This window comes from Hakea prostrata, chromosome 2 (genome assembly GCF_041222555.1).
Source record: "Hakea prostrata isolate BN-2017 chromosome 2, UWA_Hpros_2, whole genome shotgun sequence".
Taxonomy (NCBI): Eukaryota; Viridiplantae; Streptophyta; class Magnoliopsida; order Proteales; family Proteaceae; genus Hakea; species Hakea prostrata.
Genome location: NC_142601.1, coordinates 52,847,381 through 52,871,888, shown reverse-complemented (window position 1 = coordinate 52,871,888; position 24,508 = coordinate 52,847,381). Strand labels below are relative to the sequence as shown.

Sequence of the window (24,508 nt, the reverse complement as noted above, 5' to 3'; positions counted from 1 at the left end):
GTTGTAATCCCGGCTACCCGGTCTTTCCTCTTCCAGCTTGCTATTCAAGGTCCCCTCTGTCGTGCTGTACCTTCCTCGTGGGTTCTGGTCCGGTTTATGGTCTCCAGTATCCCGCTCTTCCAGAGATATTGCACCTTTCGGTGCCGAGGTCATAATTCCTCTCATTCAGCTTATCTCCTTTAGTGAGGTCGAATAATGCTCTTGGTAGCAGCCATTTTTCTAGAGATATTACATACAGATGGTTCATAAATCTAGCATAACCCTCATGCACAAAATCCCTGCATAGTCACCTATGGGATAAGCACTTAAACCAAAGAGATGCTAAAAAACATTCAATCAATTCTCTGCCCCCATCTTATCCTGCTTCATTCGTCGCATGTTGATGCCCTATAAAATAGTTTTATTAAAATAAACATCAATCATGTTAAACTATGAGGTGGTTCACCGAACACTTCTACCTCATTAGCTCCCACTGGCCCCAATAGGCCCTCATGCCCAACATCACCGTTGTCGCCATTGGTGTCCGTTTAGAAACACATTCGAATCGACGACCAATATCCAAAATCCATCTCCCGGCCGCCTCGCCGCCGGTTCCGTCGCCTTTTATGCCCGGCGGATGCCGTCGCCCCATTCCGTCGGCATTTTGTGCCGCGGATGCCGTCTCCCGCGGTTCCGTGGTCCGCTACTCGATAATAGCCGCCGTCGTCCCTGCCAGCTTTTTTAATTTTCTAACAAAATTTTTCAAAACGTTAAACCGTTTTTCACTCAAAAATCATCCAAACCTGAAAAATCCACATTTTTTAACATTATCATCTGTTATCATTCTGCAATCTTCTTAATTCCGATCTCCCACTCGATCCGTCTTGGTTTCCCCTATCATTCTCCCGGGTTTCGTTCCCTGTCCTCCCATTGGATCCATACAATTTCTGGGAGCATCGTGGGACCTGGCTCTCCTGTTGGTTCTCAGTAATTCAATTCTTCTTAATGTGGGGATTCCTTCCCGGTTCGCTTCCTTCTTGTTTCGCGGGGTCTAGATCCCGTTCTCGTCCCCACCAAGTTTCCCGAGTTCCCTCCTGGGGGATATATCCCCCCATGCCGTGGTTTGGAATGGTCATCTGGAAGAGTTTCGCTCGTTCAGAGAGGGGAGAGTGGGCCGCCTTCTCGGGTTCGCTCGTCATGTCCTCGTTCTTCCTCCTATCGTGGTTCCAATATTCCCTTTTGTCCGCCCTATGTGCTTTCCTATTGCCCTGGGCTTTTTTTTATCTTAATAATTCCACTATCAGATCAAAACCATACCACACCAAGCTGGCTTTTTCCTCCATTCCTAGGTCCTCATGCTTAGTTGGTATTCTTGGTTTGCTTGATGTAGAGAAAGGACAAAGAAGATCTATCCAATCATTTAAACAGAATAAAAATGTTTCACTTAAATATGAAAAAACTCTAGTTGCATGCAAAGACTAATTCAGCACTCTAGTTTTAGGCATCCAATGTATACCCACCATATAATCCAACAAACATCTTTCCCATCCCAACTTAGTTCTCATGAAATCAAAATCTGACATCCTATTCCACAACCCCTTCTGACAAGTTATGTAGGAGGCCAATCAACTGCATATCAGCATTCCACTGCCTGTGGTACTGATAACGATTCTGAATGAATTGGTTCACCATATACTCAATTATGCTTTAAAGCACATAACATTAATATGGGCCAATGATCTAGCATAATGATGATTAAAATGACACAAGAAAGAACTTATCACAGAAACTTCATCAGAAAAAAACTCCAAGAGCTGTTCTAATACATCTTCCAAGAAGCACGTAAATGGATACTGCTGCATGTTAAAATCAAACGGAGAATTGAAGGACCAGCAGTATTTCCGGTAAGTAGCAATAGGAAATGCTTTTTTCTTTCAAAAAAATTTGGGAGAGAAATGAGTACGTTGCCAACAATCTGTGTTAAAAGGGCATTCTTAGGAAAGAAATAAGGGCTCAGCAATAAATCTCAACCTGGATATTTGGTAGATAGTTGAGTCCATATTGGACTCTTCTGTTTCTTGATGTGATTATAACTCCTTTTTGTTTTCTAAAAATTAAACAGCAGATGTTGAATATCCTCATGATGATAGTGAGGCTTCTCATACCCTGTCTCTCCCTTCTCTTCTCTATTTCCTTTCTCTGTTCTTCTCGAGCTCTCTTTCTCTTCTCTGTTCTCTGAAATTGACATGGTATGAGGGCTGTAGGGTAGAAGACTCCCACAATATCCAACCTAATATTTTTCCAGGATCAAATACTGCACATAGGACTAGCTGAAAGTTAAGTTAAGTTACAGTCTTGGGAAAATATTGATGGATTAGTGCAACGAATTTGTCAAGGAGAAAAGATTATTATAGGGGGTGAACTAAAGGGACATATTAGGAAAGATAAAAAAGGATATGATAGTGTACATGGAGGATTTTTTTGGAGAGAGAAATGAGGAAGAGATCTTAATTCTAGATTTTGTTGTTGCTTTTGATCTATTGTAAATACTTATTTAAAAAAGAGAGAGGAATATTTAATTACCTTCAAAAGTGGACATCACAAAAGCCAAATAGATCTCTTCCTAACTAGAAGGTCTAATAGATTGTTGTGCAAGGACTGCAACGTGATAACAGGGAAAAGCTTGACCATACAACATAGAGTAATGGTCTTGGATATGTGCCCAACTCCACAAACTCATAAAAGGCACGAGGTTAACTATCCTAGAATAAGATGGTGGAACTTAAAAGGAGATTGCTCGAAATCCTTCGCTTTTGAAGTAGTCAAACAAGGAAAGTGGGAATTTAAGGGGGACACCAATACAATGTGGAATGAGATGGTTATGTGTATTAGGAAGGTGGCCAAAGAGGTCATAGGTGAATCAAAAGGAAAACTCCATTCCTATAGAGAGACTTGGTGGTGGGTGGTGACGTTCAAGCAGCCACTAAAAATAAGAAAGCTACTTTTAAGACATGGCAAAGGACTAAGGATGTAGAGGATCTACCAAGATATAAGTGTAGACATAGTTAAGGATATGAATGATGGTTCAGTGACAAGTGTAAGAACGGGGGGAGGACACGGTAGTGAATTCCCAATTACACTCAGACTACATTAAGGATAAACTTAAGCCTGTATTTATTTGCACTTATAATGGATGAATCAACCAAAGGCATTCAAGATGAGGTTCCTTGGTGTATGCTTTTTGCTAATGATATTATATTGATATATGAGACAAAAGTAGGGATTAATACCAATCTAAAATCATGGAGAACAGCTTTGGAATCAAAAGGCTTTAGACTAAGTAGAACGAAAATGGAATATCCAGTTTATAACTTTAGTCTTGATTGGGCGGATGATGAGGTGGTGAAACTTGATGAGAAGGGAAGGGGATTCATTCCAAAAAGTGATTATTTTAGATATCTTGGCTCAATCACAAATAAAAAACGTGATATAGAGGATGACGTTTCTCAAAGAATTAAAATAGGGCGGATGAAGTGGAGAGGTGCGTCCAGGGTTTTGTGTGATCCACATATTCCTTTAAAGCTCAAAAGAAAATTCTATAGGACTATTGTACGACTAGTTATGATGTATGGTGTGGAGTGTTGGACTGTCAAGAAGCATCATATAGATAAACTCAGTGTAGCCGAAATGAGGATGCTAAGATAGTTAAATGGCAAAATTAGGAAGGATAAGATAAGGAATGATCATATTAGAGGTGGCTTATGAGTAGCTCTAGTAAGTGATAAGCTTCGAGGAAGTCGTTTGAAGTGGCATAGTCACGTTTAATGGAGGCTTGTAAATGCCCCTGTACGGAGAAGTGATTTAATTCAAACTAAAGGATTCGAAGAGGTCGGGGCAGACCTAAGATGACCTTACAAGAAGTGGTGAGAAAGGATACGCATAGCTTAGGCCTTATATCTAGTATGGCCTTAAACAGAGTTGATTGGAGGCCTTAAACAGCCTTATATCATGTAGACGACCCCATTTAGTTGGGGCAAGGCTGTTGTTGTTATTGTTGAAATACTGCACAGGAATGAACTCTTTTGGACCTCAGTTGGGAAGGTTTGTGTGTGTGTGTGGGGGGGGGGGGGATGGGGAAGGGGAGAGCAGCACCTGAAGCTGCATTTCTGTTTTTTGGAGGGTTCTTGGAGTAAGAAGTCTCTAGAAAATTCTGTTTGTTTTGGTCGAAGAAATCCCATGACTTTTGGGGTGGAAAGGTTAGTACAATTACTTTTTTTGCCTTCTTTTTAAATTTCTGGATTGGATTATGGAAGGTTGTTTGGACCAAACCCAAGTGTGGGTAGGAGACTGTTGATTTTTTTTCTCTCTCTCTCTCTCTTCTTCTTCTTCTTTCTTTTTTTTCCTTTTGATACGGAGAAATTATGATCAGACCGGGTTCATACCTGGTCCGACCCTCGACCCCGGTCGAGACGGAGGGAACCGACTCGCTCCCGAGCAAACCGGATCCAAAAGATGGCTTGCTGAAGAAGAAAGCTTATTCAGCTACAAGCGTGCCCTAATCCTACTTATGGATTAGGGTAATTACCCTAATGATGGCAGACTCGAATTAATAGCTGCGGATAATCATTATCGAAGGGATAATCATCACATAACCTAAAGGTTATCTCAGGAGTCCTCTACTAGTCCAAACTAGTAGAAGTCTATTGCTCAACGGATCTAACTGTTAAGATCCAACGACTACCCGAAGAAGGCTCAAGTGCATCCAACGAAGGAGATTCGAAGGTACACTCTATATAAACCTCACTACCATACGAGGTGAGGGGATGGAAAAGACACAATCTGAGACTCAGGTTCAGATACATACTGATAGACTTAAACTATCAGCGATCTGCTATCTAGATCACCTTTCCCAGTTCTTCATTCCTTAGCTCGTGCTTCTAGCAGAGCCGTTTGTGATTAAGTTCATCAACCGACTTAGCCTTCGGAGGTGGACTCCCGACCCCGCCGGTCGGGCCACATCTGACGCTTTCGTTTTGCAGGTCATCACGAGGAGATCTAAGGGCTGAGCAGATTTTGGACGCATCATTTGGTGCCGTCTGTGGGAAACGACTTGAAAAGCCATGGTGACTAGATCAGCAGCCGCAACAGCCGCTGAAAGCCGCAATTCCGTTGTTTAGATCCCTGGAGCGAATAATCCAGATATTCCCCAGGGAAGCCAAAATCCTATCGAGGTAGATGGTGGCCAGGGAGGACGTAATCCTCCTCCTGATACACTCCAAGATCAATTGGATCAGGTAAAGATTCAACTCTTGGAGGTGAGCCAAGCACTCCGCATGCTCACCAGACGAGTGGTTTTACCACAAGAACCTGATCAACGCGATTCAGGGAGACGTGCATTGCCACGTGATCGGAGATTGGTCAAGACCGGAATATCGGTCGAATTTTCGTGAAGGAGACCGAGGACCTAGGAGGATTGATGATCAACCTAGGCGAGACGATCGGTTCGACAGACCGCAAGAGAGTACAACTGATTCAAATACAAGGTTGGATACAGGGGTAAGAACTCACTCACCCACTGTCAGAAGAACCGTTCGTGATGATCGAGCAGTTCGCGACGAGCGGAATGCTCGGGAAGGACGGGCTGTTCGTGATGATCGAGTAGCACGGGATGATCGTGTTAATCGAGGTCGTGATCATATTGTTGAAGATCACCCGACCCATTGGTCGGAATTGGCCAACATCAATGAGAAATTAGGGCAGCTTGGCTAAGGGAAGAATAACTGAGGATATTTACTCAGTCATTCGGAAGACTCCCTTTGCCGATCCAATTGCGGGATATCAGTTTCCCCATAACTTCCGTTTGCCTACCTTTTCAACATTCGATGGCTCCGGAGATCCAACAGCTCACATCGGCTATTACCAACAGACCATGGCAGTTTCAGGTAATTCGATGAAATTTTATGCGTGGTGTTTTGGTTCATCTCTAATCGAGCAAAGACAAAAGTGGTTTTCAAACCTCCTCTCGAAGGATCGTAGAACTTTGATGAATTGGCGCGCAAATTCATAGGGCGATTCCAGAGTGGAATACAGGTCAAGAAAACGGAAGAAACCTTGTTTACTGTCAGACAAGGAAAGAACGAATCAATCAGAGAGTTTCTGAAAAGATTCAACAAAGTAACGATGGAGATAGAAAATTTGGATGAGCAAGTAGCCAAAATCGCTTTATTCACGGGACTCACTAATCGGAAACTCCCGGAGTTATTACTACAGGATATGCCTGCGACTTATGCCTGAGTTGGTACAGAGATGCCGTAGCAAGGCTGAAGTCATGGAGATTCTAGACGCGCGCCAAGGAGATAATAAAGTCTCCAATAAGGAACGTAGGCTCCCGAGCGTAGCGTAAGCCAAAGAAAAATGTCCGTGATCGGGTTGGAAAATCTCAGGCTTGGCGCCAAAGGTCCCCCGGTAAAAGTGAGTACACTCCATTGAATGTTCCTCGGGCTGATATTTTAAATATCATCAAAAGAAAAAATATTTTGAAGTGGCCGCCTAAAATTCTTTTGAAACCCTGGAGAGCAAGCAGGATCGAGAAAAGTATTGCCGATTCCACAAGGACTATGGTCATTATACTAATGATTGTCGTCATCTCGAAAGCCGATATTGAGAGATTAATATCTCAGGGACATCTGTCCAGTTTTGTTAGCAGGAGGGAGGAGCCACGTGAGCCACGTGAGCCACGTACGGCTGCTCCTAAAAGGGATCGTTCGGTTAGTTCGGAACGATCAAGGGAGGCCCCGAAGTCTAAGAAGGGCAAGGAGGTGATTGAAGCTACTCGGTCACCGATCCTTACCATCTTCGGGGGACCAGAGCCCGAATCACTCCGAGTCCGAAAACAAAATCCAAATTTGTTGGAACCTGAGAGACGCAGAAACGGAAGAAGCTGAATGGTGAAGATTCTATCACCTTTAGCGAGGAGGACGAAAGAGATGTTTGTTTACCTCATGATGATGCCATAGTCATCAAGGTGGAGATTGCATGTCGGGAAGTGCATAGAGTTTTGGTTGATACAGGGTCTCAGCAATGACCTAATTTCTTACGAAGTGTATCAAAAATTGAAGGTGGATCGAGGACTTGATGAAACCTTCATCCACACATCTATATGGTTTTGCAGGGTCATCTGCAGTGGCGGAAGGATCGGTCCAGTTGGACTTATCTATTGGAAGTTTTCCTAAGGAAACAACCGTCCGAATCAATATTTTGGTGGTTCGGGAACTGCCACTTATAATATGATCCTCGGGCGACCATCTTTATCCAAGATAGGTGCTATTGTTTCGACAAAGCACTCGAAGATAAAATTCCCGACGATATGGGAATTGGTCAAGTCTCCTCCGACCGGAAGATCTCTCGTCGTTGTTACGTTGCCTATTTAAAAGACAAGGAGGGCCCGAGGAAGGTAACCGCCCTACCTATAGAAGTTCGAGACGATCGGGAAGAGGCAGAGATGCAAAGACCCGAACCAATGGAGAAGTTGGAACAAATCCAGCCGTGTACCGAGGATGAGAAAAAGATTACTTATATCGGTTATGAACAATGGAGGAATTTAAAGATAAGTTGAAGTTATTTCTTCAACGGAATAAAGATGTATTTGCATGGTCTCACTGAGGACATGCCAGGAATCGATCGGGCCGTCGCAGAGCACAAACTCGGATAGATCCTAAGGCGAAACCAAGATGATACGTAAAAGGAGAAATTTCTCCATTGAAAAATATGAAGCCGTTCGTAGCGAAGTTGAAAACCTCAAGAATTCTGGTTTCATAGAACCAATTGAATGCCCAACTTGGTTGGCCAACGTGGTAATGGTAAAAAAGGCGAATGGGAAGTGGAGGATGTGTACGGACTACACAGATATTAACAAGGCTTGCCCTAAAGATTGCTATCCGTTGCCTCGGATTGACCTCTTGATAGATGCGATCACGCAGGATATGAAACTTTAAGTTTCATGGATGCCTACTCAGTAGTATAATCGGATCCTTATGAATAAGGAGGATGAGAAGTTTACGGTTTTCATGACCGATCGTGAAAGCTATTATTATAAGGTCATGCCTTTTGGCCCGAAGAACGCAGGAGCAACATATCGGAGGGCCGTCAACAAGATCTTCAAAGAGCTGATAGGAAAGAATGTTGAAGCTTATGTTGACGACATGCTAGTGAAAAGCTTTACAAAAGCAAATCATATTGCGGATTTGACCGAGGTATTCTCAAGATCGCGAAAATATCAAATGAAGCTAAACCCGAAAAAGTGCACCTTTGGAGTCTCCTCGGGCAAATTTTTGGGCTTCATGGTATCACAGAGGGGAATTGAGGCTAATCCTCGCCAAAATACAAGCTCGGTTTGATATGGAGGCTCCCAAAACTGTTCGTGATGTGCGAGTGTTTAACAAGGAGAGTTGCTGCCTTGAATCGATTCATCTCCAAGTCCTGAGAAAAATGTTTGCCTTTTTTCAAGGCACTTAAAGACTTGAAGGGCAGCAAGGAAGCAAAATGGATCGAAGAGTGCCGTAAAGCTTTCGAGGAGTTAAAAGAAGCACTTGGACAACCACCGATCTTGTCCGCACCGCAGAAGGGGGAAATATTACAACTATATCTAGCGACGTCCCTTTCAAATGGTCAATGCGGTACTTGTTCGTGAAAAAGATAAAAAACAATGGCCGATTTACTATGTAAGCCACGTGTTGCTAGATGCGGAGACAAGATATTCGCAGATTGAGAAGCGTGCTCGGCTCTCATGATGGCCGCCAGAAAAACTAAGGCCATATTTTCATGCTCACCCAATTGAGGTATTTACAACTTTTCCTCTTAGTAAAGTTCTTAATAAACCCGATTTGTCCGGAAGGATGGTGGCCCGGTCGGTTGAACTCGGTGAGTTCCAAGTGAGCTTTAAGCCCAGAACTGCAATCAAGGCTCGGCATTAGCCAATTTTGTAGTAGAAACTACTGCACCGGTAGAACCCACTATCGAGGATCCCATTATACCAACCACTTGGGAGGTATATGTGGATGGTTCGAGTAATAAAGATGGAGCAGGAGCTGGAATTCTATTAAAAAGTCCAGCAGGATTTATTATTCGATATGCTTTGAGATTTGCATTTGAAGCAAGTAATAACGAAGTGGAATATGAGGCTCTGATAGCTGGACTTCGGTTGTCAAAAGCATTGTCTATTGCAGATGTTACTATTTATAGTGACTCTCAACTTATAGTCAACCAAGTCCAGGGGGAGTATGGTATTAAAGAACCACGCTTGCAGAAATATCAAGAGATAGTGCGGGCATTTCAAAACCAATTTCGGAATTTGAAGATATCTCGATTTCGAGGAATGAAAATTCAATGGCGGATGAGCTATCCCGACTAGCCAATGCCAAAGAAAAGAATCTAGACCCTTCGGTCTATATTGAAGAGATAACTTTTCCAAGTTATCATGAGAAAGAAATTTCTTATATTGAAGCAGAACGTTGCTGGATGGATCCGATAATCGAGTATCTGAGAGATGATAAATTACCTGAGGATCCAAAAGAGGCAAAGTTGATCAAGATTCGATCAGCTAGATTTGTCATTCAAAATGGGAGACTATACAAAAGATCTTATTCCGGACCCCTTATGAGATGTATAGGCCCCGAAGGAGCAAAATCAGCTTTGGCTGAAGTTCATGAAGGAATTTGTGGAGCTCACATGGGTGGACGAGCCCTGGCTCACAAAATTCTGAGACTTGGGTTATATTGGCCTAAGGTCCAAGAGGCTGCTATGGAATATGTTCGTCGGTGTGGTAACTCACAAATTCACGCTACAATGATCGAAGCGCCCGGCGGAAACCATGACTTCAATTCTAGATCCCATTCCCTTTGCGATGTGGGGAATTGATATCATGGGCAAATTCACCAAGGCGTCAAAGGACGGGAATATCCGATAGTAGCAATTGATTACTTCACAAAATGGGTTGAAGCGATTACGGCAGCAATTACCGAGAAAAAAGTGGAGAAATTCGTGCTTGAATCAATCATATATCGCTTTGGGATTCCAAAGATTATCGTCATCGACCATGGTACTCGGATCGACTCGTCCGCAATTCGAGCAATTTTGCGGAACATATATGATCGAGCATCGTATGTCCTCGGTGGCCTACCCCAGCAGCAATGGACAGTAGAGGTTACTAACCGAACGCTCTTCGGAAGGAATAAAGAGAAGACTCGAAGCCGACAAAGCTTCTTGGGTCGAAGAACTTCATAATGTCTTGTGGGCCTATAGAACTACGGTTTGAACACCCACAGGAGAAACTCCATTCAGGTTGGCATATGGATTCGAAGCATTGGCACCAGTGGAGATAATGGCGGGGACATTACGGGATCGTGAGTTCGAGGAAAAAGCAAATGAACAAGGACTGCTTGATAGTCTTGATCTGTTGGACGAAGTTCGAGCAAAAGCAATAGCACGAACTCAACATTATCAAAGAAGGATAGCGTCTCATTATAATACTCGAGTGAAGAATCGTCGGTACTTAGCTGGAGATTTGGTGTTGAGAAACACCTTAGCTTCCGACCCATGTCACCAAAGAAAATTGGACCCTTCCTGGGAAGGACCTTATATGGTTGTAAGACCGGTCGGTTCAGGAGCTTACAAGCTGAAGAACATCAACACGCAGAAAGAGTTGGATCGTTCGTGGAATGCTAGGCATCTCAAAAAGTTTTATCCTTGATGATGATTTCAATTTTGTTCGCGATGTAATCATTTTCAACTCAATCAATGCAAGTAATGGCTTTTAACAAACTATATTTTGATTGGGGGGCATCATACACCACATTCAAGAACAAGATCCAACTATAAGGCATCGGATGAAAATTCATGTGGGTCCCTCAACACTTATGGAATTTTTTCGAACTTTCTTCAGTCGGGGCATCGGATGAAAATCCGAGTGAGTTCCTTTTGCAAGGCGTCAGTTTAAAACCCAAGTAAGTTCCTTCAAGACTTATTGAATTTTTGAATTATCCTTAAGTAAAGGCATCGGTTTAAAACCCGAGTGAGTTCCTTCTCAGACTTATTGTATTTCTCCGGAAATCCTTAAGTAAAGGCATCGGTTTAAAACCCGAGTGAGTTCCTTCTCAGACTTATTGTATTTCTCCGGAAATCCTTAAGTACAGGCATCGGTTTAAAACCCGAGTGAGTTCCTTCTCAGACTTATTGTATTTCTCCGGAAATCCTTAAGTAGAGGCATCGGTTTAAAACCCGAGTGAGTTCCTTCTCGGAGTTCCTGGATGGCGGTTTAAAACCCGAGTGAGTTCCTTCTCGATTATTGTATTTCTCCGGAAATCCTTAAGTAAAGGCATCGGTTTAAAACCCGAGTGAGTTCCGCGTATTGTTTCAAACAACTAAGACCTAATTCAACTAGCGATTCAAATGGCTAATTCAAAGATTCAAATGGCTAGCAAAGTTCAAGATGAAGTTAATTTCTTATTTCTTCAAAAGATCGAAAGAGGCTAGTATCAAAACAATTACAAGAGCTGGATTCAATCTTCGGTCAAAAAAGAAAGTCATCATCAGTGACTGTTAAGAAGTTATACAAGATCGACACGACTTTGCTAGAATAAACATATGAGTCAACCATTGGTGTGGATTCAAGGAAAAGAAGAGGAGAAATGAGAATTACAAAAAATGTTTCGGTATGCATAAAATCCTCCGCAATTTCATACTCTTTGTCCAGCTTGTCCAGGAGAAGTATGATCCTCGACCAAACTTGCATTCAAGACGAGCTTGTCATAATTGACTTCTTCCAGGGGAGAATAAACAGGAGAATCTTCCAGATAATGCATAATATCTGGATCGGAAGGTGGAGGATCAATCTTATCTTTGGTCCAGTCAGGAGGAGGAATACCCAGGTCGGTAAATACTTCAGGATGGCAAACAACACTGTAAGGAGTCGTATCAAAATGAGGATCCTTCCTTAATATTGATTCCCATACTTCGTTCTCACCATCTCGAAATGCCTGCAAGTTATAAGCATTCAGCATATCAACAAAGGGCTTACTATGTAAATACTTGAAGACGCACGCTCTGCGAACATCAGTTGGAAGGGATTCGGGCAAAGGAACGACAACTTGCCTTTGAGGTAATGTCTCAGATCCTTTGGCTCCTGACTTTCCAACTGTTCGCTCCAGTCGCCGGATCTTTTCCCTGGCATCATCCAAGTCCGACTGAAGACGACCGATCATCGAATTCTTTTCTCCCCGCCACCTCCCAAGCTAGTTTCCGAAGGTGAGCAATCTCAAAGCATCTTTAGCTTCAGAGATTTCCCGAAGCCCGGAAACTTCATTGCTCAACCTCTATCGAGCCTAGAAACCGCTTCCACTTGGTTGTGGAAGTTACCGATGAAGACTCCCCCAAACAACTTCCGAGTTAAAAAGGAGCAGAAGAGTAATTTTTCAGAATCGAAAGATAATGAAGAAAGACTTACATCACCAATGACTTCGTAAAGACTTCATCTGGAAGTTTGGAAAGAACTGCGCTCTCAGAAGTCATTTGAGCAACTAATTCAGGCGAAGGATGAGAAGGATGAGCTACATCAAGAGAAGGATGAGCTGCATCACTTGTCACCCGACGGCGCTTCCTGGTGGCAAAATCCTCCAACTCGGAAGGAGAGGAGGAGGATGCCAAACAAGCACTAGAATTGGAAATAGGAGCAGCGCCTGCTGGGACCACACCTTCATCAGACGCCAACATAGTTGCCTCAGATGCCCGAAGAGTCTCCTTCGGGGGTGCACCAACAGTTCTCACCAGCAGGGGCGTCGGCAGCGCCATCAACAACGGAGTGATCAAGATCTTCCTGGGAAAGACGAGCGATCACTTCGGGCAAAAGAGGCGTACGGGCGGCATCAATAGAAACTATGGGAATCTGACTTGAAGATTCACCAACAACAGTCGCCTTATGCTTGGAGGATTCACTAGCTGAAACCAACAACGACAAAAAAAGAGATGAGTACAGAAAGAAAAGCCGTATCAGTACAGAAAACCAACAACGACAAAAAAGAGGGAAAACCCTAGTTCTCTATCACTTCTGAAAAACCCGATTAAATAAACCCCAAGTATTACTGCTGTGCCGTTTACTCAAGGGGGAAGTGGGGAAAGAGATGAGTAATCAAAAACAAAAACTCACTTGTTCAGAAGTTGATAGAGCTGTTGTTGGAGTACGAGGAATACGGGAGCAGGCAGAAGGACGGAATGTCGCTTGAGCACTTTAGAAAATCTAACTTGCAGATAGCAGGATAGATGGAGAGTACCCACGAAGGCTTTAAATAGCCTCAGGTATTAAGACAACGGTTGAAGGCTAAGGACAACCAACGACCCAGATCGAAATGACGCTTCGAAATCCACGAAAGCAAGATCAACGGTCGGAGGGATGCCACATGGAAACATGTGGAAACGAGCACCCGATGCGAGAGATACCTCCAATCGTCGCACCGCCATTATAATAATGGATGTATTTCCGATTCATTGGAAACAGTGAATGGTATACAAAAGCAAGAAAACGTTTGAACTTCGCAGAAGGGAAACGTGTGGACTTTGCAATAAATGAAGTAGTGGGGAAGATTAATGCATCTTTCCGAAACGCATCTTCACAATATTTCTACAAGATTATTATTCGGCGAGGAATGTAAAGTTAAGTGATAAGTTTTATCATTTATACTTTGATATTCAAGGCAAGATTTCGGCAGGAGACGGGGAAATGGAAAGGCCAACATGAAAAAGAAATGTCTATTCATTAATAAGAGGGTAAATCTTTACAATAAAAGATAACTCCCTAAGCCTCTTCTTCATTGTTGCCCGAGGGACCCTGGTCGGGAGGACTTTTCTCAGGATCTTGAGAAGAGCCTTCCTCAAGAATGGCATCGGCTGAGTCCTCTACAGCAGCAACTTGAGACTCGGCTTGTGATTTCTCCTCTGGAAGCGCCGGCTCGTCAGCCAGGTATGCCTCATATTGAGGGTCACCGGAAAAGGATCATCTTCTTCCCGAGCCCGGTCTGGGAGATCCATGCCAACTTTCCCGAAGACCTCTTTATGGCACACCTCACGAAAGGGAGCGAGATCGAAGGAAGGGATTGATGCGAGAATTCGCTCCCAAACGTCGTTCTGCCCCAAGCGATAAGCTTGAATGTTGTAGGCACCTAGCAGCTCGGAGAAAGGTACGCTGTTCAGGTACTTCCGAACACACTTCTTTCGAAGCTCTGGCTTTATATGCTCGGGCTTGCTAAGGATCGCCAACTTCAGATATTCTTCGTTCTCCCTACACCGGAATTCAAGCCTGTCACCAAACAACGTGGCAGCTGCTTTTTGCTCCCTCGGCCTCGCGCTCGGCAGCGGCGGCACGAATCTTCGAAGCATCGAGGGCTTCCTTGAGGGAGATCATTTCTTCCTCATGCTTTTTCTGCAGCTCCTCAGCAGCTGCAGTCAGCCGATCTATTTCAGAATTGGCCTTGGCCAAATTCTCTTCACAGGTTTGCAGCAAGGAGCTGGTGCGACCAACCCGGCTCAATGCTTCCATGTGTTGATAAAAGCTCAACACAACATTCCCCGGGAAGGCGGAAAATATCGAAGAAGTCATAAGAAATTATGAAAAAAATAAGTAAGCAAGAAGACTGGTACCTTGTGGATTGACTAACAAGGGAAATGTCATCCAGGGCTTCAAATTCTGGCGGTCAGAAGGAGCAAGACTGAGAGAGCTCCACTCTGCAGCTTTCTCAGGATCCCGAGTCACCCTGTCGGTCAACTTCAGGGGTCCACTGGGGGGTGAAGACCTCCTCACAATCCATTGAAGCTTTGGATTTTTATGGGAGGAAGCATCAATTGTGTCATGCCTCCTTTTGGTTCGGGCAAGAGGAAGAGACATTAGACCTCTCCACCATCGGCTTCTTCCCTTTACCGAAGCATCGCCCACGGGCCCGATATTCCCGATACCCCTATAAGAGGGGTCGGGAGAGGGAACATAAGCCTCTTGATCTACGGTCAAGGCTCGGGTGATCGTTGCTCGGCTGTCACAACGACCCTAGCGGCCTTCACTCGCAGGTTCTCGGGGTTCATTCTTGGAGGCACTTGCAAAAAGAATGACGAGAGTCGAATTAAAGACATACCACTTCAAGTAAAATTAAAGGATGGTGGTTAGAAGCTCACAATGAGCCAAGCCCCATCTTGAAGAATGGAGTTATACTCCACTTCAAGTCCATGTATCTCTTGATACCATGGAATGGATTTGATCTTCTCGACGGCCGCCTCGTCTTCTCCGGATAAGGGAAGGCCTCGGTTATTCTCGGAAGAAGAAGTACACCTCCTCCAGGCGGTTGGGAAGTTAAGATCTGATGGAGGCGCTCGACGGAAAAAAAGTATCGTTCGCGCCATCTTTTGTGGTTAGAAGGGCAAGTTCCTTTAACAAGAATGCTGCCCCTCCAATCAAGTTCAGCCTTATTGCGTTTGGATAGAAAAACCCATCCGGGAGGATGGGAGATAGAAAGAACATGAAAATGCACAAAGAGAGAAAGAGATGGTGTAATGCCAAGTTCAAAACACAAACCCAAGAAGCCGACGATGAGACGCCAGCTATTGGGAAGGAGCATTCCGAGACAAATGTCCCAATGATTCGAATCTGCGGAGAACAAAGGATTAAAAAAGGGAAAGCGAACCCCGCTTTCCGGTGCATCTATATACGAGAAAATTCACCCGAGAGGGTTGAATCAACCCTCTCATCAGGGTGGGGAGCCCTAACCTGATTAGAGGAAGGAAAATCAAAATCTTGGATGGTCGAAAGAAGGGTTTCCTCATTATAAATGGAGGGAACAGAGCCGATGGTCCACCATCGGACCTCGGAAGTTTGAGGTTGCCTAGAAGACTCGACAATCTTGGAAGATCCAGACTCGAGGAGGGCAGGAGGAGTTTCGGTTTTTCTCTCTAAACCTTTTTGAGAAACTTCAGCAAACTCGCACTAGAGGACGATTAGGGTTTTATTATCACTATCCGACTTTTCGGAGCAGGGAGAAGCAAAAGCCTCACTGCTATTACCAACACTGGGTAATGGAGAAGCCCCATCATCCGCCATTACTTGTTTCAATAAACTACAAAAAGAAAAAGACCAAGAAACTTACTGATTCAAAGGAGGCGAAGCTTGAGAGCAGGAAGGCGCGAAGCGAACAACAAAGGTTCAAATTCCAGACAGGAAGAATGAAACCTACGAAGAGAACCAACCGCTTTTAAAACCCCCGCACGAGTGTTCGGGAATCTGAACGATCGAGATTGATTCAAAATCAACGATCGAGATTGAAAGACGTTTTGAAAGTTTGAACTCACGAATCCGAAATAAGCGTTCGGAAACCGTCGCTTGGATGACGTGAGCCACGACGAGATCGATCGCAAGGAGACACGTGGCCTTACACTCCTCAACGCTCGAGGAAAAGTGACCACCGCATTAAATGTGATATGACATTTAATGAAGCATGCGAGAGATTATCGCCGACGAAGAACCCGATTAAAAACCAAGCCCTCGGGATCGACCGAACGCTTGGTCTGGGGGGCTCGTGATACGGAGAAATTATGATCAGACCGGGTTCATACCTAGTCCGACCCTCGACCCCGGTCGAGACGGAGGGAACAGACTCGCTCCCGAGCGAACCGGATCTAGAAGATGGCTTGCTGAAGAAGAAAGCTTATTCAGCTACAAGCATGCCCTAATCCTACTTATGGATTAGGGTAATTACCCTAATGATGGCAGACTCGAATTAACGGCTGCGGATAATCATTATCGAAGGGATAATCATCACATAACCTAAAGGTTATCTCAGGAGTCCTCTACTAGTCCAAACTAGTAGAAGTCTATTGCTCAACGGATCTAACTGTTAAGATCCAACGACTACCCGAAGAAGGCTCAAGTGCATCCAACGAAGGAGATTCGAAGGTACACTCTATATAAACCTCACTACCATACGAGGTGAGGGGATGGAAAAGACACAATCTGAGACTCAGGTTCAGATACATACTGATAGACTTAAACTATCAGCGCTCTGCTATCTAGATCACCTTTCCCAGTTCTTCATTCCTTAGCTCTGTGCTTCTAGCAGAGCCGTTTGTGATTAAGTTCATCAACTGACTTAGCCTTCGGAGGTGGACTCCCGACCTCAGCGGTCGGGCTACATCTGACGCTTTCATTTTGCAGGTCATCATGAGGAGATCTAAGGGCTGAGCAGATTTTGGACGCATCACCTTTGAAATCTGATTTGCAAAAAATATACTGGTTCTGCAGTAGTGTGGACATACTTTTCGGTAATGCTTTTGAGTGGACAGAATTTTTTCGGTGATTATGTTGGTTTTGGATTGTTTTCTTTATCAAAATTCAGTGTACAGTTCTACCACACACCCCCCCCCCCCCAAAAAAAAAAAAAAAAACAGTGTACGGTAATAGATTACACTGTGCTAAAGATTAATTATTGGTTGTGAGGATATTCTGGTCATCTAGAGACTGTACAGAACTGGGGTTTTGAAGACTTCTATGCTGCTGCCTCTGTGTTTCAGACCTAGGTTTTTTTGGAATTTTTTATTTTGAAGAAAAATTTGCTGCTGTCCCAGTATTTTCAGACCTAAGTGTACCGTGGATTGCTGCTTTTTGGGGACTATTTGACTGTCTTGATTGCTGTCCACCTGTTCTGATCTGAGTTGTGCTGCTGTTTCTGGACCGAAGAAGTGTTAGAATTGTTTAAAAGTAGAAGTATCATGTCTGAACCTAAATATTGAATAAAAACTATAGTAACTGAGATCGGACTTCTAAATCTCACCGTAATTTTGATAAAAAATTAGAAGGAACTGTTAATTTCCATCAGTGGGAGAAGATTGTTAAAGTTGTATTGACACCCTGTGGACAAGAAGACCAATCCCACTGTGTCCACAGGTAATGAGGCATGGAATACTGTAGATTGCCCAAATTTCAGGACAGATGTTAAACTCCATGAGAGAAATATTGTTAACTTAGTAAGACACACTAACACAGTGAAGGAGTTATGGGATCAGTAAGATGTCCGGAATCTGGACAGAACAATCTTCCCCACATCTATGAGGTGTCACAGGAGTTTTTTAGGGTTGATAGGAGAGATAGACCTTTAACCTAATATTTTGCATATTTTAAGAAAATGTACGACGAGTTGAATGGTATTTTACCTATTACTTCTGATATGGACAAGATGCAAAACCAACAGGAACAGTTAGCTATTGTGGGATATTTGGGAGGACTTGGAAAGGAACTTGATTCAGTTAGATCACAAATTCTATGGGGAGATAAGGTGCCATCTTTGTCTGAGATTTTTTCCGAGTACTCCCATGTGTCTAGAGAGAATTCACACGAGTCCAGCTCCATTCATAATTCAACACTTGCATCATTCACACCAGACCATGGCTCTGGTACTGGGTTGGGTTCTGGAAGTACTCATGGCCGTGGGGGTGGAGATTAGGAAGAAAATCTAGTACACAAGGAAAGTCACAGAAATCTGTTAGTACACAAGGAAATTCACAGAAATCTGTAGATGCTACAGGAAATGTTAGGACTTGTCAATAGTGTGGCCGTTCAAGTTATAGATAGAGGTTTTGTTGGAAGCTTCATGACAAGCCACCTCAATTGCTAACACTACATCATTAGAGCCATCTACTACTACCACTCTACAGTTTGATTGAAAGACTATGAAAATGCCAGATGAAGAATATGTGCAATTCACCCAGTTCTAGGCACTTCAGTATCATCTTCCCATTGCCACTTTTGTTCAGACAGGTGATACTATAGCCTATGGTTTCTACCTCTCATCCCCAGATCATTGACTGGTGTCTCAAGTAACCTTTCATATGACTGGTGTCTCAAGTAACCTTTCATCTTTTCACCCACCTTCACTCACTTTAACCCTCGCTGATGGTTTCCATGCTAATGTTAAAGGCACAAGAACTGTCAGTTTCACCCCCCACAGTATACTTGTTTTCTATCTTATATTTACTTGAGTTTCCTTTTAACTTAATATCCGTTCATAAACCAATCACCATTTGCAACTGTTCTGCTACTTTTTTTCCTTGTCACTGTGTGTTGCAGGATTTTCGACAAAGAGGACACTTGGTAGAGGCCGTGAATCATGACTCAGGAAGGCCATATTTGTCTGACAATGCTTTCTCAATTGCATACTTGAGCACGTCTAGGCCATCCTTCGTTACACAGTTGAAAATTTTTGATAAACGTTCTTGTTTAAGTTCTACTTTACATCGTAAGTTGCATCAATTAGGGAAGCTTCGTCGTGTGAACTATCCCCCTCAGGTCAATAATTGGTCTTGTTCACTGTGATGTGTGGACACTATGTCCTGTTACTTTTACTTTGGGGTTTCAGTACTTTGTTACTTTTGTGGATGATTATTCTAGAGTTACCTGGATATATTTAATGAAAAATAATCATGAGTTGTTTGATATTTTTCTTGCTTTTGTTGCTAAAGTTCTTACGTAGCATAGGGTAGTTATTAAAGTTTTTTACAGTGATAATGCAGGTGGGGGGACTGCAAGGAGTTATTCTTAGTTTCATTCCATAAATCAGCAGTCCAATTCTGGAGCTTCACTTGTTTTTTTTTTTTTTTTTTTTTTTTTTTATTTTGGGGGGAAAATTCCCCCATAATAAAAAAAATTTTTTTTTCCTTGTTACCCCTCATGTAGGTGCATGGATATCACATATGCCCAACTAAGTAAAAATAGGAGGAAAATTTCTTTTACTAAACCCTTTGCAAATACATCAGCCAATTGATCATGAGAAGGAAAAAAGGGAACACAAATGATACCAGAGAAGATATTATCCTTGACAATCAATCTCCATGTATTTGCGATACTATCATAATGTACAACATTACAGAACATGCTGACAACGGATTTGCTATCATAGGGGGGGAAAAGAGGAAGTTATTCATGTGTGACATGCTATTAGATGAGAAATCTTGTAATTTGTAAAAATTTCGAAAAATCTCACCTAAATTTCACCGAAATTCCAGTGTGGCAGCTGTTACCCTTATGACACTTTAAGATTGGTTGGCTGTTTTATGAGGATGATGCTACGTACAGAAGGGTAGTGTCTGACTACACGCAGCCCCATATGGGTTCGATGACATGGGCTGACTATGTCCACCATTTGCAGAGGCGGGGGGGGGGGGGGGGGGGGGGGGGGGCCCCCCCCCCCCCCCCTTTTTTTGGGTTTTTTTTGTGTGTGTTGTGTTGTAAATTTGTAATTTGTATTCATTCATATACTGTTATGTTATACACTTATACTGTTTTAACTGTGTACTAGACTACTTGTATATTAAATTTTAGTTATCTTTTTTGTTGCATTGTGATGAAGATATTAGTGTTCTCTTGCATATATCCATAGTTACATTAGTTGAAATCCATGTTCTAGACTTCCAGTTTCACCAGCATATAGCCGGGCATGCACTGATCAAGGACACCACTTTGGGTTAGGTTTTCGGCAAAAATAACACTCCAAGTGTATTTATTTGCCTCAAATTAGGCTTGACACAAAAAACCAGGCCAGAATGACCACCCCAAAACCCACTGAGAAGTGAGATGAAGGGACAAAATTAAAATTTTTTTTTTTGGGTTTCAGAATATCAGTCATCTCGGTCAGTACCAAGATGACCGAGATGACCAAAATTTAGAACCTTGAGAATGAGACAACAACACGGTTCTTACTCCTCCAAGTAACCAAATTTACCTTTCATATAAGTATTTTGACTTTGTGGTGAACTGACAATCATCAATAGAGAGCCAGCCCAATCTGTATTAGTGAAACCCTGAACCCTAAAACGATGATGACAACAGAAAAGAATTCCTAGTCCTAGAGAGACTTCAAGCAATGTAGAATATGGAAAACTGCCTGCATACATGTTGAATAAGGATCATGCAGATACTAACTAACAAGGATCACTTCATCAGCAATCTTCAGATGGCTATGGGCAAGATTATTCAACAGGCCAACCGAGCGGTGAGCCACTGATATCTTCCCTTATTCACAGGTTCACCTTCTATGCTCTACAACGAACATTTGCATGGATAAGAGGGTCAGCTCGCCGGCTGCCAAACACCAGTCTCAGATATAAGATAAGTATATGTTTCCTCTGAGACGTGAAGACAGCATGGTCAGACCTTGCCACCTTAATGACAAGAAAATAATGTAGTTGTCCTTGATCTTTGATTCCAAATTCGGTACACAACTAACTCTTCAAATCAAACGAGGGAAGAGAAATCCCTTGGTCATCTAAGAAAGCCACCAAGAGTAGCCATAATGGGTGTTTTCCTCCCACTGCCTCATAGTAGCTCTGGAAGAGGATAGAGAGCTGCCAGGGAGGACTGGAGAGCAGGGAGACAGTGATTGTAGGTGACGGTGGTGGCTGTAATGGGGTAATGTGACATAGGTCCTCTTGAGTCTTGATTTATAATATGATGCCAAGTTACTCCTTTTAAATGATAAGAAAATTCTAGCCTCTTACCCAGTTAAACACGATGGGATTGACATCATAAATTTACCTTTGGCTATTTAAATTGAATCATAACCCAAGTATTTATACATCTAATTTTATAGCGTTTTTTCTGAATTGCTAGCTATAAGCCCATAAGAAAAGCTAGGTTCCAGTGCCAAATTGCCATTGCCATGACCAGCCAGTGATACACATGGCTTAATGACTAAAGAATTAATGAGGCATCAATATGAATGGAAAAAGAAATCACTAGCGCACAACAAATCTCAACAGATGTAAACAAATGAAAGAGACATGTAAGTAATGAGAACACACCCAATATTTGGATTATCCAGTACTAAAGCTAGCTTCTTCTTATCAGGCCTGATTGTCTTAGAGTGTCCACCATATAAGTATCTCCTGTGGCCCATTAGAAAATGTGGGAAATTTCCACCTTGAGTTGTCACAAATACCTCACTGTGAAGACAGACAATATAGTCTATAGCAGCCATCCTGGAAGAGTAGTTCTAGAACCAATAACTCAAGTTAAAGCACAGACCTTGACTAGACCGTCAATGTATAGCTGTTCTACAAGACAAGCAACAAACATTCATACCTTAAATGGAGCAAGTTCCTCCACTGACGCTAGTGTGTCTTTAGTCTGCAAGAGAGGGAACATCTCCAGAAGAGGGGCCATGTTCTTTTCAGAATTGTATATCTTTCCAGATGCCAAATAAAGTGTTGTGCTATTATTGAAACCCATGCCCCTGAGCATCAATCCAACCTGACTAACATGGATTAATAAAGAAGAAGGTATTAATGAACGTTGAAAATGTAAACTAATATGGGAAAACAAATTTGTAGGACTCGTAAAAATGTTTTGAGCAAAGGTTCTATTAAAAAAAAAAAGTGCTACCACGACATGCAAGTCATCAAACTGTAAGTTTGTAACTAGTGAAAAGTTTTCTCAGAAATAATGAGTTTCTTATGTGGAATACAAGCTAAAATTGTAACAACCCACGTATTTCTAACCCGAGATCCGTATTGCAGGTCCGAGAACCCGAAGGTCCAGTCGGGTAAATTTGTGGAGTGTCCGGATAGAAGTCCATGATCCATACCCTGAACCCATGGACCTGGATTCTCTGTATAAAGGGCCTGCCTTGTTTGGTAGTTGGACTTCTGGAAGGCAAGTGATGTCTGGAGATGTCCGGAATGAAGGTAAGATCTCCCCCATCTCTTCTTTAGGGCTAGGTTGTACTTCGACATCAACCCCCTAGCAAAAGCACCCTTGTATGGCAAAATACATGGGGGCAGCTGCAAGTGGCGGTCGATCAAACCAAGCGACCGCCTGGTCCTGTTTTCGAGAGTTTTGCCCTATTTTGCCCCCTGACTTCTATAAAAGGTAACCCTCGTCCAATTTATGAATATTTTATTCGTGGTTACCGTGTTTGGAGGTTAGACGGCTGCGGAGAAGTGCCGAAAGTAGATCTGAAGTGCTGGTAGTGATTTGGAGATCAGTCTTCCTTGTTTCTAGTATTCTAGAGTGAGGTAATGGATTCACCCTTCATCCTTTATCTCCTTTGTCTTTCAATTTCGTGTTAACCCATCCCCTCCTCATGGTGGTTACCCTTTTGATCAATCGTAACTCTCTTTCCAATCTTCTTGATGTGATCCATCTGAAAACGAAACCCTGCTTTCATGATAAGGATAAATCCAGTCAAGGGGAGAGTTCTGGGTAACCCAATTATGGTGTTTGTTAGGTTTCTTGTCACCCAGTGGTTATAGGAGTGTTAGATTCGAGATTTAGGTTATGATTATTCGAAATCCGGATTGAAAACGGATGATCAGAAGCTTGAGTTTCGGATTGAAACTCTCTGTTTTTGGGGCGGTCACTTAGTGGCGGTCGCTCAACCTAAGCGAACGGTTGGTAAACAGTGACCAAATGACTTTTGGTTTTGATCCACTTTGATTTATTTGACTTATACATTATTGTAACCCTGTGTTTAGATGTTCTCTATTTGAAGAGAAAGTCTAATAATAGTTTACGGATTCTGTTTTACAGAAGATTTACTTATATGCAGGTAAGGGCATACAATCCTATCTTTATGAATAGACTTGAACATTCTAGTCCAGTGTCTGTTAGTGTTAGTCTTTCATTATGTATGCTGCTGTAACCATGCTTTACATACTGATCTTGTTATATTAATGTTGTTCATCTTGTTTACATATATACTTTGTTGGTTATGAATGTTATGTACTGATGATGGTTGGTATGTGGTTCTAATGGATGAGGTATTCCTCTAAATATCTTAGCTTGGGATATTAGAAGGCTATGGAATGGGACACATGCCTGCTGATGTCTCCAGCACTGTCATAACTATTGGATGACATTCTTAGGTAGAGTCTAGAGTTGCATGGTTAGGTACCCCACATGCTACTACTCTTTCGGTAAGGGGATTGAAACCGGATGACCCGTGATGACAGTGATGTGACGTTGGTCCACTGTTAGTCATATAAATGGTAGGGTTGGGCTCATGGACGTCCAAGGAACGGACCGGGTGTTGTGATGAGTCATGAGAGCTTTTCGCCCCAACAATATATGGATGACCATAGGGTTATGGAATGAAGTCCAATAGCGGTAGCCAGTCCGTGAGGATTCTCATTCATAGGTTGTGAAGGATACTGAACCGAGTTGGTTGGTGCCATAGGGGATGTATCTGGACTTCATGTAAACATGTTACCTGTATGACCTTGCATTGGATTAGAAACCCCGACATGCGCCAGTACTCATTACCAATGGTCGTGGTGAGAGAGTGTTGACTTAACCCCAGCCATGGTTTGAGAGCCAGGTGTGGACCTTCCATTTTACCCAGGATCCCTACAGAGGTAACCAGTCCTTGCCGGATCAGAGTGACTAAACTTACCCAGAGGAGGGCTGGTGTATATCTTAAAGCATGTCAGCTGTTAGAGACTTGCATAGTTAGAATCA

General features: G+C 42.9%; 1 protein-coding gene across 1 annotated transcript in view; it reads right to left on the bottom strand.

Annotated features, from left to right (window-relative positions):
* LOC149024843 (protein ESMERALDA 1-like) overlaps positions 1-24,508 on the bottom strand; it is a 108,371-nt gene that overhangs the window by 5,532 nt on the left and 78,331 nt on the right. The window contains exons 8-9 of the mRNA XM_089145028.1: positions 22,136-22,303; positions 21,856-22,046 (exon numbers count right to left, since the gene is read on the bottom strand). Of these exons, the coding sequence (XP_089001154.1) occupies positions 21,856-22,046; positions 22,136-22,303 (359 nt within the window). The remainder of the gene's footprint in view (positions 1-21,855; positions 22,047-22,135; positions 22,304-24,508) is intronic.